The sequence below is a fragment of the Primulina huaijiensis genome, chromosome 13 (genome assembly GCF_012295235.1).
Source record: "Primulina huaijiensis isolate GDHJ02 chromosome 13, ASM1229523v2, whole genome shotgun sequence".
NCBI classification, from domain to species: Eukaryota; Viridiplantae; Streptophyta; class Magnoliopsida; order Lamiales; family Gesneriaceae; genus Primulina; species Primulina huaijiensis.
The window spans coordinates 1,224,032-1,240,091 of NC_133318.1; the positions used below are offsets into that span (position 1 = coordinate 1,224,032).

At 40.2% G+C, this 16,060-nt stretch overlaps 3 protein-coding genes across 3 annotated transcripts; 2 read left to right on the forward strand and 1 right to left on the reverse strand.

The window, feature by feature from the left end:
* Positions 1-1,323: 1,323 nt before the first annotated feature.
* Positions 1,324-5,805, forward strand: LOC140991815 (uncharacterized). The gene is made up of 6 exons (XM_073461982.1): positions 1,324-3,159; positions 3,226-3,380; positions 3,459-4,105; positions 4,238-4,455; positions 4,630-4,907; positions 5,157-5,805. Exons 1-6 carry the CDS (start codon positions 1,324-1,326, stop codon positions 5,803-5,805), a joined length of 3,783 nt encoding a protein of 1,260 aa, XP_073318083.1.
* Positions 5,806-7,306: 1,501 nt separating this feature from the next.
* LOC140990903 (putative Peroxidase 48) lies at positions 7,307-9,019 on the reverse strand. The gene is made up of 4 exons (XM_073460750.1): positions 8,455-9,019; positions 8,063-8,251; positions 7,803-7,968; positions 7,307-7,715 (listed from the first exon to the last, which is right to left on the reverse strand). Exons 1-4 carry the CDS (start codon positions 8,794-8,796, stop codon positions 7,465-7,467), a joined length of 948 nt encoding a protein of 315 aa, XP_073316851.1. The 5' UTR covers positions 8,797-9,019; the 3' UTR covers positions 7,307-7,464.
* Positions 9,020-10,224: 1,205 nt separating this feature from the next.
* LOC140990900 (purine permease 3-like) lies at positions 10,225-11,692 on the forward strand. Its single transcript, XM_073460746.1, has 2 exons — positions 10,225-11,023; positions 11,262-11,692. The coding sequence occupies exons 1-2, from the start codon at positions 10,280-10,282 to the stop codon at positions 11,628-11,630; spliced, it is 1,113 nt and encodes a 370-aa protein (XP_073316847.1). The 5' UTR covers positions 10,225-10,279; the 3' UTR covers positions 11,631-11,692.
* Positions 11,693-16,060: the final 4,368 nt, after the last annotated feature.

Genomic DNA, 16,060 nt, shown 5'->3' on the forward strand with positions numbered 1-16,060 from the left:
GAAAAAATTTTCTGTGGAATTTTCACTCGAGGCCGATGCTATTCCCTCCGAAACGGCCCAACGATCGATAGTCACGACCTTAAAGTCGTGAGGCAGGGGTCAAAATCGCGAAATTCCTTCGTTTAGGCTTCCGAAACGTCGTTTTTGCCGTTTTAGGAAAGTTTCGTAACCCCTATAACTTTTCGTAGAAAACTCCGAATTCGATTCCGTCAACTGTTCTGGAATCCTCTCGACATATGCTTTGAATCCCTATGTATATCTCAAGACTTTCCATTTTTGGAAATTTTCGAAAATTTTAATTATTTTTATATACTTGACTCTATATGACCTTGATATTTTTATTCTATCCTATATATGATATTCTGAGCATTTCCTTTTTATTGTTTCCAGGAAATGGCTCGCATGCGTGTCACTGCCCGTAAGAAGGTAGCCCCGATTACTCATAGGGAGACTATTCAGTTGGACTACCACCAGCATCGCACGCGCGCTCAGGCTGCTACACATATAAAGGAATTGGCCCTAGGCAACCAGGACAGGACTATCAGGAGGCTGAGAGCTAATAATCTTGAGAGGAGGCAACAAGTGGAGAATCTGACTACCAAGTTGATGGCAGCGGAAAAGAGGATCGATGAGGTCTTTGAAATGTTCGAGCTCGTCAAGGAACATAACTGCGAACTGCGAGAGTCATTACAAATAACGATGGGTCAAGCTAAGCAAGCTAAAGAGGAATTGGATAGACGCACCATAGAACTGTCTGAAGCCCGTCAAGCACGGATGAGGGATAAGAAGAAAATTGAAGAATCCTGGAATGTAATCATGCAATTATCTGAAAATAACCAAAGGCTATCCAAGGAGGTAGACGAAAGGAAAGCAAAGGAGAAGGAGCTCATCCAGAAGAATGAAGCAAACTGCGCACATACAAGAAATGAATTGAATGACGCGATAGGAAAGATTCTGACCCACAGGGAAGAGATTGCAGAGTTGGAATCGGAAAATCAGAGTCTTCAGATGCAGCTTGCAGAGTTCTTAGACCCAGAGATGCCTGAGGATCCCGAGGAGGAAGAAGCCCCACCTGACGTGGCTATAGGGAATGGAGAGATAGCGGATTAGAGTGTTTTAGTGAACCATTCTTAGTAGTTTATTCCCGTTGTTGCTACATTTTCTTTTCTTCAGTACATTTATTTAGATTGGTCATGTTCATTTATTTTCCTGTTTAAGAAATCAATAAAATATTCTATTTGTTCCATTGATTTCAATTTACTTCTGCGCAATCTATTGCATGAAACCTACTCGTACAATTATTAGAACTTGCGATTGTAGGAAATGGCCGGAAGACCTCCACGAAACAATCGCAACCCGCGGTACGCCAACAACCGCGATGACTACAACGAAGATCCAAATACGGGCGGAAATCCACCTCCCAGGGTAGGCCTAAGCCAAGCTGATCTCATGGCCATAGCCACCATAGTGGCAACAACACTGCAAGGGTTGGGAAACCCGAACGCCAATCAACCACCTCCTCCCCCACCACCAAATGGAGTCAAATTTCATTACGAGTCCCTTCGTAAGAACAGGTGTCCGATATTCAGAGGGGACGCCGATCCTGAAGTTGGCCAAAGTTGGCTAAAGAGTGTCGAGACTCAGTTGAGGCTATTGGAAGTTCCCGAGGCACTCAAGGTGGATGTGATCGTGCCTTTTCTGGAAGACAAAGCAGCTAAGTGGTGGGAAGCAGTCTCGCCAGCCATGACCGCTACAGGACCAGTCACGTGGCAGAACTTCCGAGAAACATTTCTGAAACAGTACTATCCGCCGGAAGTCAGATTGCAGAAGCTGAGTGAATTTGAAAATCTCACTCAAGCCCCAGACATGTCAGTTGTGGAATACACCTCCCAGTTTAATGCACTCGGGTCTTATGCTCCGGCCATCATGGCAGACGAAGTTTTGAAGTTGCACCGCTTCAAGAGAGGATTAAACAGTAGAATCCAGTCAGCCTTAGCAGTTTATCAGCCCGCCAATTTTGCAGAACTTATGGGCGCAGCTATCCGAGCTGAAACCGACATCCGCCGCAGGGAGGGAGAGAATAAGAACAAGCGACCTCATGCCGGTCAATCTTCTCAGGGCGGTCAGAAGTTCAGAAAGCCAAACCAATCAGGCGGACCTCCCTCAGGGCAAACCTCAGCGGCCAACCATCAAGGACCCAAGCCATGCCCGAAGTGCGGTTTCAAACACCCCGGGGAATGTCGAAGAGCCAGTGGTGCGTGCTTCGGATGTGGGAAAGCAGGGCACAGGATCGCGGATTGTCCTACGGCCGCCAACCAAGCAACTGGGCCCAACAAGGGAACTGGGCCGAATGTGGGAGCTAACCCCAGCAAACCAAAAGAGAATAAGCCTAATGCCAGGGTGTTCGCTATGAACCAAGAGGAGGCGGACGACGCCAATGAAGTCGTATCAGGTACCATCTTACTTCAAAAAGTACCTGCTTATGCATTATTTGACTGTGGTGCTACGCACTCTTTTGTGTCTAAGAGGTTTGCTAAAAAATTAGGACTTAAGCCCGAATCTCTAGCTGAACCTTTTCGGATAGCCACACCTACGAGTAAAACCATAGAAACCCATGAAATGCACAAGGGTTGTAAGATCGGTATCGCTAATCAGACTTTCAGTGCCGACTTGATACAATTAGTTATGGTCGACTTCGACATCATTTTAGGGATGGATTGGTTAGCCAATAACAATGCAATAGTGGACTGTAAAGGGAAAAGAGTTAAGCTCCGAACCCCAAATCAAGAAGAGATTGTGTATCATGGTAAATCCAAGGAACGGAAATCACTCCTTTCCGCTTCTCAGGCATGGAAGGCCATGAAATCCGGAGAAGACGTCCACCTAGCAATGGTCAGCGAAGTGCAAGGAGAGGTCGAACTGAGGACAGAAGACATCCCAATAGTATGTGAGTTCCCGGATGTTTTTCCAGAAGAACTCCCAGGGACAGTCCCGGACCGCGAAGTTGAGTTCGAAATTAATCTAGTCCCTGGTGCAGCACCAATCTCTAAAGCACCTTACAGGATGGCGCCAGCTGAACTCAAGGAGCTAAAAGAGCAACTCCAAGAATTGCTGGACAAAAAGCAGATTCGACCTAGTGTGTCTCCATGGGGAGCACCAGTACTCTTTGTAAAGAAGAAAGATGGGAGTATGAGATTGTGCATCGACTATAGGGAACTGAACAAGATCACTATCAAGAACAAGTACCCTCTTCCGAGGATAGACGATCTATTTGATCAGCTCAAGGGAGCCGCAGTCTTTTCTAAATTGGATCTGAGGACTGGATACCACCAACTGAAGGTCAGGGCTGAGGATATCTCCAAAACAGCTTTTCGGACAAGGTATGGGCATTATGAGTTCACAGTGATGCCTTTTGGGTTGACCAATGCGCCTGCAGCCTTTATGGACCTAATGAACAGAGTATTCAAACCATTTCTGGACCGGTTCGTAGTGGTATTTATTGATGACATACTCATTTATTCTCCCAACGAAGAAGAACATGAAGAGCACCTCCGCCTGGCGCTACAGACACTGAGAGAGAAAGAGCTATATGCTAAGTTTAAGAAATGTGAGTTCTGGCTTAAGAGTGTATCCTTTTTAGGACATGTGATCTCGGAAGCAGGAGTATCAGTGGATCCCAAGAAAGTTGAGGCAATTACGGAGTGGCCAAAACCTAAGAACGCCACAGACATCAGGAGCTTTCTTGGACTGGCAGGTTATTACAGGAAGTTCGTCGAAGGTTTTTCTTCAATCGCCATACCACTGACTAAGCTCACTCAGAAGAATTCCAAGTTCATCTGGGACGAAGGTTGCGAGAAAAGTTTTCAGACATTGAAAGAAAAACTTGCATCCACCCCAGTGCTAGTTTTACCTACTGAAGATAAAGAATTCACCATCTACAGTGACGCATCTAAGGAAGGTCTAGGATGCGTACTCATGCAAGAGGGAAGAGTGATCGCCTATGCGTCAAGGCGGTTGAAACCGCACGAAAAGAACTACCCTACGCATGATCTGGAGCTAGTGGCAGTTGTCTTTGCCTTAAAAATTTGGAGGCACTACCTCTATGGTGCCAAGTGTGAAATTTTCACAGATCACCAAAGCCTCAAGTACTTGTTCACCCAAAAAGAACTAAACATGAGGCAAAGGCGATGGATCGAACTACTGAAAGATTACGACTTGACTATAAGTTACCATCCAGGTAAAGCGAACAAAGTGGCCGATGCTCTGAGTCGGAAAAATGGAGGCAAGATCACTCTAGCTTCACTCTCCGCTCAGCCATGTCTGCAAGAGACCGTCAAGTTAAATCAAGACCGAGACCCCGAGCTAAAGAAACTTAAGGAACAAGTCGAAAGCGGGAAGTCTCAAGACCTGCAAATGGATGACAAGGGGGTCGTATGGATGAAAGGACGGCTATGGGTACCAGACAGCGATAACCTTCGTCAAGAAATACTGTCAGAAGCACACAAGTCCAAATTTTCAATTCATCCAGGGAGTACAAAAATGTACAGAGATCTTAAGAGAAATTTTTGGTGGAACGGAATGAAAAGAGATGTTGCAGTATTCGTCTCTAAGTGTCAGATTTGTCAACAGGTCAAAGCAGAGCACCAGCGACCCGGAGGATTATTGCAACCGTTGGAGATACCTGAATGGAAGTGGGACCATGTCTCCATGGACTTTGTGGTAGGATTACCAAAGTCAAGGCAAGGTCAGGACGGAATATGGGTAATTGTAGATAGACTTACGAAATCTGCACACTTCCTACCCGTCCGAATGAACTATAATCTGGACAAGCTGGCTATACTGTACATGGACAATGTGGTACGACTTCATGGGGTACCCGTGAGCATCCTATCTGACAGAGACCCGAGGTTCGTCTCACGTTTTTGGAAGAGCTTCCAAGAGGCCATGGGAACGAAAGTCACTCTTAGTACGGCCTACCACCCTCAAACCGATGGCCAAACTGAGAGAACAATTCAAACCTTGGAAGACATGCTGCGAGCGTGCGCCCTGGAATTCAGTAGCAATTGGAGCAATCATCTGCCATTGATCGAGTTTGCGTATAATAACAGCTATCACAGCAGTATTGGGATGGCTCCATATGAAGCTCTGTATGGAAGGAAATGTCGGTCACCCTTATATTGGGATGAAGTGGGAGAAAAGGCAATAGTAGGACCCGAGCTCGTACAGATAACCATAGACAAGGTTACCGTCATCCGAGAGAAACTCAAGACAGCCCAAGACCGACAGAAAAGTTGGGCAGATCTGAAAAGAAGGCCAATGGAATTCAACGTTGGCGATAAGGCCTACGTAAAAGTCTCGCCTATGAAAGGAGTTGTCCGATTCAGCAAAGCTAGGAAGCTGAACCCCCGTTATGTAGGACCCTTCGAAATTTTGGAAAAGGTGGGTACACTGGCATACAGATTGGCACTTCCGCCAAACATGTCAAGAATCCATAATGTTTTCCACGTGTCCCAACTACGGAAATACATCTCGGATCCAAGCCACGTGTTGGAAGTGGAACCGCTCATGATCGAAAGTAACTTGGGAGAAGAGTTGAAGTACGAAGAAATTCCCATCAGGATTGTGGACACCAAAGACCAAGTACTAAGGCGACGAATCATTCCCTACGTCAAGGTGCAATGGTCTAACCACACCGAAAGAGAAGCCACATGGGAGCTAGAAGAAAGGATGAGGAACCTATACCCTCACCTCTTCGTAGACCTAGCCAACCCAAGTTTCGAGGACGAAACTTCCCTTAAGGAGTGAGGGATGTAAAATCCTAGATATTGTAATCATGATAGTATATTTTTGGATACCAGGATTTATCTCATTTTAAGATGTAATATTTGCAAGATTTTTCAAAGGTTGAGTGTATAATAATATCGTGTATATTTTTTTTTCAAAATTTGAGTTATACACCGGACATAGACCTAAGATTTGATATACCTGGATAAAGATTTAAGCAAGAAGATGACTCAATCTTGGATTCCAAAATCTTGAAGAATATACCATAGAATTTTCGAAATTATTGGATAATTTATTATGGATTTTCGAAAATCGTTCACTACAGGGAAGTCTACACGATATAAAATACAGGCTTGGGAAAAATTTAACAGTTTAACTACCAGGATTTTTAAAAAGAAAAATATCAAAATCTTATCTTGGAAAAATACCACTAAATTTCGAATTTAGGTAGGGAAATAATTGGGATTTAAGAAATATAATTATTGGGGAATAAAAAGTCTACCGAATATTGAGAATTAGACACAAAAGTCGAAATTGTTGCAGCCTGGACAAGGCATAATTTCGAAATTCATCCAAGGAGGATATCCAAATTTCGAAATTATTATCTAGGACCAGGGATAAAGATTTAGATTAGATCACGATTCTAGATGAAGATTTGATTCAAATTTAAACGCGCGGATAAACTCGATCGAGATAGCAGCCAACCCCTATAAATAAGAGGGCCTATAACTCGAAAATTCACACCATTTTCTACTGCAAATTTTCGAGTTCCTCTCCTAGTTTTCTTAGGATTTTCGAGAGCTTGCTCTCTCCGTGTGCGAAGAAGCGAAGCGCTGCTGCAGTCCAAACCCGAAGCTAGGGTTCGAAATTCCAGTGCAAGATTCCTTTCTATTCACGTTTTTTTCTCATCAAAGATCAGGTAAGTGGGCTTGTTTTAAATGTGTAATTTCGGTGTATGCATTTTCGTTTTTTTTGAAATTTCGGTCGAGTACAATTCTTCTTCTACCCCCTTCTGGTTATGATTTCTGCATGGGTTTTATGTTGACACTGTGAGGATTCAACTTGATATGGGAGGGAATCCCAACTATGATATGACCCTCATACGGTGGGGATATAACCGATTCGGCCTCGCCCCCTTAGAGGAATAAAAATTAGGGACTGAATTCAGTAAACCATTGAAAGTAGAGGAATCTCAGTGTCAGGTCAAGGATACGAATGTGGTATGAGTCAAATATGCATGGTGTGCGTGTGTGTGTATTTCGAAAATATATGTGCATGTTGTTGTGTACTCGAACGGCCCCCACTTGCTGAATATTTCCCAAAATACTCACCCCTTACTCTCCCCTCCCCAGATAAATCAGAAGAACATGTTGAGGAAGAAGAGTCGGAACAATTCTGGGGATGGTGATCTCGAGATTAGTCTTGGCCATGTTCTCATTATTTTCGAATTTTAGAAGTTTAATTTTCATGTAAAACGTTTCCGCATTTATTTATTTTTCAGTTGTAAAGACAATTTCCAAACTTTGCGAATTTATGAAATAAACTGGTTTCGGTTTACACTGTGCTACGAGGCTGGTTGTTTTTCGATTGTGTGATTGATGAACAACGCCGATGTCGACCAACCCCGGTTTCGGGGCATGACACCAAGTCTCAGTTTCATCCCCAGATGTCATCTGCTGATCAACAAAGGAACCCCGGATCTTGAAATAAGGTGGTGTTTGTTAAAATATGCAACGCTGATGAAGGAGAAGGAGAAGACGAAGACGACGGTGAGGGTGATGGTGCTGGCATGGCATGACTTTGATTGCACGTGGACCTTAGCAGCTCAAGAAACTCGGTATCTAGAGATGGGTCGGGTCCGTCTGTTCCACTAAAGTTGTAAAGCCTGCTGTGGAAAAACTTGCAGTGAATTGTTCCGGCGCTGTGGGCGCCTACATTGTACGATGAAACAAGATTTATGTAACAAGAAACAATCTGTGATTCATAAGGAAACGATGTGATCAATTAATATAGTGTACCTAATAAACTGACAGTTTCTCTTTCATCAAATCCTCTAGTTGCAAACGATTCAATGGTTTTCGAGAGATCATCTTGTGGACTAGGAAGCTCGTATGTTGCTTCTTCGAAAAACGATACCGTGCTGTCTTTTCTACCAGTATACAGAGGGTAGAAAGGACCACCAGCCTCAAATGCCAAAATGTAAGACAGAAAAACAAAAGATTCAAATATTTACAAACACATAGTCGAACATGTATTAAAATCACAGGGGAAGGCTTACAAGAAGAACACTTTCTCTAGCTGCCAAAACAATAATATCAGCGCAAGAAACGACTCCAGGGCACGATTCTTCGAGCTCCGACTTGATGATGTCTATAACATCAAAGCCCTTTAAAGATTCATTTGGTGGAGAATCCTTTTCACTCTCCATTACATCAGTAGCATCCAGTAAAACCGAGGCATCGCATCCCTATACAAAAATTTGGGCCGAGTAACATAACATATCATTGTGATTGAATGCAAACAAACCAATGCGATTCAAGAACAAGAACAGTGGGAATCACGGAGAAAATTGAAAGAAGTTATGTTCCCAAAAGACCAAATTCGGGGGGAAAAACAGCAAAATCTTCATCTCAAAATCATACCAATAAGTGAAAGCAGAGGAAAACTTACCTCCACAAAGCAATCATGAAAGGAAAGTCTCAGCAGAGCCGGGGCGACATCGGGCCGCAGCTCATACAACTCTCGAACAATTGACCGGATTATCTGCTCAGCGAACGGGCAAGATTCGTTATAGTAATCATACCTGAGCCATTCATGAGGAGGGTGGTCTATATCATTTTCTTGGAGCTTTCTATCGATCAATATATCCCCGAGAATCGAAGGCGGATCTTCTTGAGAGTAATCTGCATTCTGAAACGAACCCTTTCTGTTAGTTTCCGCATTTTGGTTCTTGAGAGAGATCAAAACACACAGCAGAAACACTAGGAAACTGAGTTTTCTTGTGAAATCCATGATATGAACTTCAAGAATGGAGATGAATCCAACTGGAATCCCACTTCTCAATTTCTGCAATGGGGTTTGCGATTGATTGGATTTGTTGTGCAGAAGATTTGAGCTGCAGAAATTAGTTCACGGGACTTGTGAAGTTCGAAGTCGTTATTCTGTTAGGAAGCGGGAATCGAGAAAGACGAATTGACTTAGACGCCGTTGTGTTGTGTTCATCTACAAGATTAGAGTAGTGATTCTAAGGTTCACATGCATGACAATTACAGTCAGATTATTAATCTTAGGAGTGTAAGATTTTAAACTCGAAAATCTTTTTAGTTTTTTAAATTGAGTACTAATATCAAATCAATCCAAAATTATATATAAAAAATTAAAAATTAACCACCCAAGTGGTCATATATATGACTCCTCCACTCACGCATGAAAGAGCAGCGGTTGCGAGTTTTACTCGATGAAAAAGATGATATAAATAACAAATTAATGGGAGAGAATTTAATGTTTTTTTTTATAAAAAAAAGTATGGTTCTTGATAATTCGTTTCTTAATAATATACAAAGAACTACTATTTTGACTCTTCAAATCTTAAAATTATGGCTAATGATATGTTTAGAATTTTCTTGGGTTATTTAGTATTAAAAATACGTGATTTACTAATTCTTCTATTTAAGCGTTTGTAATATAAAAAATTTGAATTTGTGTACTAGAAATTCGAATTAAATAATGTTGTCTATTAATTCGTGGAGTATATCCAAATGACAAGATTTGTGTATGTAGTCGATGATGAAAAGTTAATTCCTGTCTATTTATATATTCACTGATTAACATTTTCTGATTGGCTAATATTATGATAAATATAAATAATGACCAACTGAAAATCGGAATTCTATCCGCCGTCGTCGTCCCACCCTTTAATCATCGTCCACAAGATATTGGACTTGGAAATTTTAATATGCTACAAAAATCTACTGATAAGGGGTTTGGCATGACTTTCTCCTTCTCACCTCCAATATGAGGCCACGATGTCTCCAATAATTGCCATAGAAATTAAAGCCAAGTCTCATCATCATAACGAGAGCAAAGATTTCTCACAATTTAGGGACTTAGACCACTACAAAAATATATACATGATATTATAAAATAATGACTTCAGTCTTTTGATGAAAATGATTAAAATTGAAGAAAAAATGCAAGATAACCGATGATAACACCGAAAATAAGTAACATAGAAATTCCAATAAATAAGAAAATTGGCTTTCAGTCCCCAGTCGTCGATTTTTTTTGTGTTAAGTCCCTGGGTACTTTTTTAGTACCACATTTCCACATGAAGTGTACCACATTTTGTATGACATAGTACCACAATTTTGTGGGTAGGAAATGAACCCAAAAAAATATTTTGATCAGGGATTTTACTTACTCAAATAAATTCATTTGATACAAAAGAATTATGTAAAAATGACTCAATCATGTAAATAGTGAAAAAAGTTTTCAGATGAAAACTAAGCTACCCAAGCTTAGTGAATCAATGGAAGTTCGAATGATCACCACCGGCTCTATGAAGAAAATCTTCTTAGCCATCAACTGTCTAATACTAGCGATCGGCAACTGCGGCGGCCCTTTAGTGATGCGTTTGTACTTCATCCGCGGCGGCAAAAGAATCTGGTTCACCAGCTGGCTCGAAACCGGCGGCTTCCCGATAATCCTCATCCCCCTCCTCGCTGCCTACATGCACCGCCGAAAAGCCGCGGTCGACGCCCAGCTTTTCCTCATGAAACCCCGCCTCGTCTTCGGATCAGCGGCGATCGGAATACTCACCGGCCTCGACGACTACTTGTATGCGTACGGCGTCGCGAAGATCCCCATCTCGACCTGCGCACTCATCGTCGCCACGCACCTGGGATTCACTGCGACCTTTGCTTTCCTCCTCGTGAAGCAGAAGTTCACGGCGTACTCTGTGAACGCGGTGGTGTTGCTGACGGTCGGAGCGGTGGTTCTTGGGCTTCACTCGAGCGGCGACAGGCCGGAGGGGGAGAAGAAGAAGGAGTACTTTCTGGGGTTTTTCATGACGATGTCCGCGGCGGCGCTGTACGGGTTCATCCTGCCGTTGGTGGAGCTGATGTATTTGAAAGCTAAACAGGCTTTGAACTACACTTTGGTGCTGGAGGTTCAGTTGGTTATGTGTTTCTTCGCTACTGCGTTTTGCACCGTCGGCATGGTCATCGACAATGACTTGCAGGTTAGATCACACTGATTTTAGAAAACATTTTTAATGTAACATATTTTGGCTATTTTTGACAAAATATTGAATATTTTGTCAATATTGAGAATTAAATGAGACTAGTCTGATCAGATCTATATTTTTGTTTCCGTAACTGAACACAAGCATACATTCAAATTAGATTTTCGATGATAAAACATTAATTGTAAAAATTAATAAACTCACCCAAACCATATATTATTATTTTATTTGTCAGGCAATTCCAAGAGAAGCCAAAGAATACCAACTAGGGGAAACAAAATACTACGTGGTAATAATATGCAGCGCCATTCTTTGGCAGTGTTTCTTCTTGGGCGTGGTCGGGGTTATATATTACTCCTCCTCCCTATTATCCGGCATCGTCATCACGGTCTTACTGCCGTTAACGCAGTTATTAGCCGTCGTTTTTTATCACGAGAAGTTCCAACCGGAGAAAGGTGTGTCTCTTTTTCTAGCAGTTTGGGGATTCATCTCCTACTTTTTTGGTGAATTTAAGACGTCCACCAAGAACAACAATATGATCACGATGCCTGCAGAAACAGAGATGATCGTTGAATCTCACCAACCTGGTGCAGCTGCTCCTTGATTGATAGTTTAGACCTTCAAAATCGCGATGATTCATTGGTGCTGCAGACCCGATTTAATTTGTGTAGCATTCATGAAGTCGACTATGCAAAAAAGAGAGAAGAATTAAATGAACTTTCTTGAAAATTTGTAAAGTTTCACTAGTTTGAGAGATTTGGTGTCACTAAATGAGCTACTGAAGGATTTAACAGTTTAGATTATGTAGATGAAAAAATTGGCTAATGTGTTGTGCACATGTTATTGATACCAAATTCGACATGATATATCAAATTAATTGCAGAACTCAAATGATCACAAACATAATTCAAATGTATTAAGTCATCACTAATTTTACTCTTTTTATCATTTATATTTTATTTATGATATATTTTTTATATACAAACTGTTAAAATGTAGATTTTGCACATGTTATTTTTTATGACAGTATCGTGTTGTCGATGCTTTGGAATTCACTTGAGCTATTGAGATCGTGAGGGTAATATAATACAAAAAATACAAAATAAAATAATCAACAAAAATACGAAGATTTATGTGGTTCACCCAATATAACTGCGTATACGGAACTACTGCAAATCTTTATTATATGGATAAATATTACAAGTGTATACAACACACTCAAATCCCTCACAATTTCAAAAATAATACAACCAAGAAAATATTTTTTGTAACTCACACAAGAGAATCTCTCAACACTCAAGAAAAAATTCTTTTATTTTGCACTCAACTTTGGAATGCTTTGAAAAGATTCCGATCAGATGATTTACAATTGAGCAAATTAGCTCTATTTATAGAGCTCCCTACTAGTGTTGAATCAAAGAGAATATTTTACCATCTTTGAAAAAAGAAATGCAGCCGTCACATTTCATCCATTTTTTCCTGTCAAAGTTGCATGTGTTGATTCCACCAACAATATTTGATAAATAAAACGCACCTTTCATGCTTCATCTTACCTAACAGTTCTCTTATTTGAAGATTTGATTTCAATTATATATTCAGAATATCAATGCAGCAGCTCATATCTCCCCATTTATATATAGACTCCAATTGAAGTTGAACATAACTTCAGTTTGTCAATGGTTATCGTATTCGTGAGCATATCAACTAGATTCTTACTCCAAGAAATCTCTTCAAGCATAAAAATACCATCATCCAGTACCGATATGATGAAATGGTACCGAATCTGTATATGATTTGTCCTAGCATGAAAAACGATATTTTTTGTTAAATGAATAGCTCTTTGACTGTCATAGTGTAACATGATCCATCAACCTTCTTACCCAATTCCTTGAGAAAGGATCTCAATCATATAATTTCCTCGCTAGCTTCTGTTGATGCAACATACTCAGCTTCAGTAGTCGAAAACGTGACTATATTTTGCAGCTTAGATATCCAGTTTACTACCGTACCACCTAAGCTGAACACATACTTAGTAGTACTTTTTCTGTCATTGAGGTCACCACCTATGTCGACGAAACCTTGTAAGCCCAAATTTGAACTCCTAAACCATAAATATAAAACAACAGCACCATTCAAGTACCTGAGAATCCTTAACTACTTCCCAATGTTTTTTTCTCGGATTGCTCACAAACCTGCTCACAACTCCCACTGCATGTGCTACGTTTGGTCTCGTTCACAACATTGCATACATGAGGCCTCCAACAGAAGAAGCACAAGGAATCTTGTCCATATAATCCTGCTACATCGATGGTGATTGTGCTTTGGTTAGTTTAAAATGAGTAGCCAAAAGAGTACTCACATGTTTAGCTCCATCCATATTAAATCCGCTAATCAAATTTTTAATGTACTCTTCTTACGATGACTTCAAGATTTCATTCACCCGATTTTTTAATATCCTCATTCCAAGGATTTGGATTGCAACACCCAAATCTTCCATAGAAAATTCTTTTGATATATCTTTCTTGAGTTTATCAATCTCCTTCAAACAAGCTCTTATTATCGACATATCATCTACATATAGTAGTAGAATTATATAAGGACCATCAGGCTTCTTCGCATAATAATAGTGATCAGTCTGACACTTTAGGGAACTATTATTATCCATGAATCCATCAAACTTATTGTACCACGGTCTTTAAGCTTGTTTGAGACCATACAAGTTCTTCTGGAGTTTGCACACCATTTTTTCTTCCCCCATACTTCAAATTCCCTTGGTTGCTTCATATAAATTTCTTCATTTAGGTCACCATGAAGAAACATCATCTTTACATCTAACTGCTTCAAATGTAAATTTTCTTTTGCCACTAATCCGAGTACAGTTCTGATAGTGGTTAACTTCACTACCAGAAAGAAAATATCAGTGTGATCAATATCTTCCTTTTTTGAAAACCTTTACAACAAATCTTGTCTTGTACTGCTTGCTATCATCATGAACACCTTTTAACGGGTATACCCACTTGTTATATAATGCTTTTTAGCCTTGCGAAAGTTTTGTCAATTCTCATGTCTGGTTGAATGACAGTGCATCCATATCATCTTCCATGACTAACTCTCACTTGGTTGAATCTTCATTTTACATTGCTAGAGATGTCAATGGGGCGGGTATGGGGCGGGTTTGGCTAAACTCAAGACCCTCCCCATGAAAAAATTTTGACCCATTACCCGCCCCACCCCGGTTAAATATTCTTCGGACCCACCCCACCTCGAATACGAAACGGGGCCGGGTAGACCCGTGAGCCCCGTGAGACCCGAATTTTTTTAAAATAAAAAAGTAATATTTCTTCTCACATGACTGAATTAAAAAACAGACAAGCCTCTAAACACAACATTGTGGAAAATTAATTCATGTCTTCGACCACACTTAATAATAACAAACAAAGTATTTTCACGACATAAAGAATTGCATAAAAAAAGATTTACTAGCACTCCAAAAAAATCTTGACATCCCCAAAAATAAGTCATAACATAATTTAAACAGATCAATATAAAATCAGCGAGTATGCAATATTTCAGACACATTTTTCGGGATCATTTTCCTCTTCATCAAGAATGGTGGTACAAGTTGGTAAACTACTTGAAGAATTAACTATAAAATTAAATAGATAAAGTACATTGGAAAAATAAAACTGTAATTTCAAATTGTAAAAAAATGTAATTTAAAAAGCGAATGTACAGTAAAAAAATTAAAATGAAAGTACAATAACAAAATAAAACTGTGATTTATTTACCTTTCACCTCACCTCACAACCATCTTCGCGTGCACATCAATGCCTCCAAAGTCGTTGGATTAAGTCTAAAAAGATAGAATCAACTATTCTTCCCCTATTGCTAAAAGTAGATTTAAATGCAACAATTGACATATGAATAACTCAGACAGTTATGATTGATGTGAGCTACTAAAAAAATGAAAATTAATAAAAATAAAACCCTAGACTATTTATATCAACATATATGGGGTGGGTATGGGGCGGGGTTTATAGGACCCATGACCCGCCCCATATCCGGACGGGTCTGAAAAATTGGACCCGAGACCCGCCCCATGACCCATTTAGTATGCCCAAACCCACCCCATACACGCGGGTCCATTGTGGGTCTGGGTAAAACCCGGACCCATTGACATCCCTACACATTGCCTCTTCATAGATCTTCAGTTTAACTTTGTTTATTAGCAAAATATAATGAAGTGCAGGGGAATATCTCTCACATGGTCTAATTGTTCTCGAAGTTATCTTGAGTTCAATCACCGGTTTGTGGGTCATCATCTTGTGCAATTTTTTTTCATCTTCCTGGTTATTGATTTTTGATTCATTCATATGAATATTTCTCAATGACACTTCATCAGTCTTCTTGACTTCAGAACATTCATCTTCAGTTCCAATACTTGATTTGTCCTTGTACAATACTTGCTCATTGAAGATTACATATCTGCTCTGAATGATCTTCTGATTTTGGTCATCCTAGAAACGATAGCCAAACTTATTATCTCTATAACGAATAAAAAAACACTTTTTTGATTTCATATGAAATTTTTTTCTGCTAGCTGAATTAATATGAACATAGGATAAACATCCAAACACTTTCAAAAAAGAAATGTTTATTTCTTTGCCGCTCCAAAACTCCACTATCAGTCTGCAATCAAGCTGTACTAAAGGTCCTCTATTGATCAGAAATGTTGCAGTGTTAACAACATCAGCTCATAATGATTTTGGTAATCCACCGTGCAATCTCATGCTCCTAGCGTGTTCATTCATTGTCATGTTCATCCTTTTACCTACACCGTTCGGTTGAGGTGTACCAGAAATAGTTTTCTCCATCTTGATCCCATTTTATGCACAATATTTCTTGAACTCTTCATCTTCGTATTTACCACAATTATCAGACCGTAAGCACTTCACCTTCAAGTTGGTCTCATACTCAACCATATATTTTCACCTTTTAAAGATCTCATAAACATCAGATTTATTTTTCAAAAAA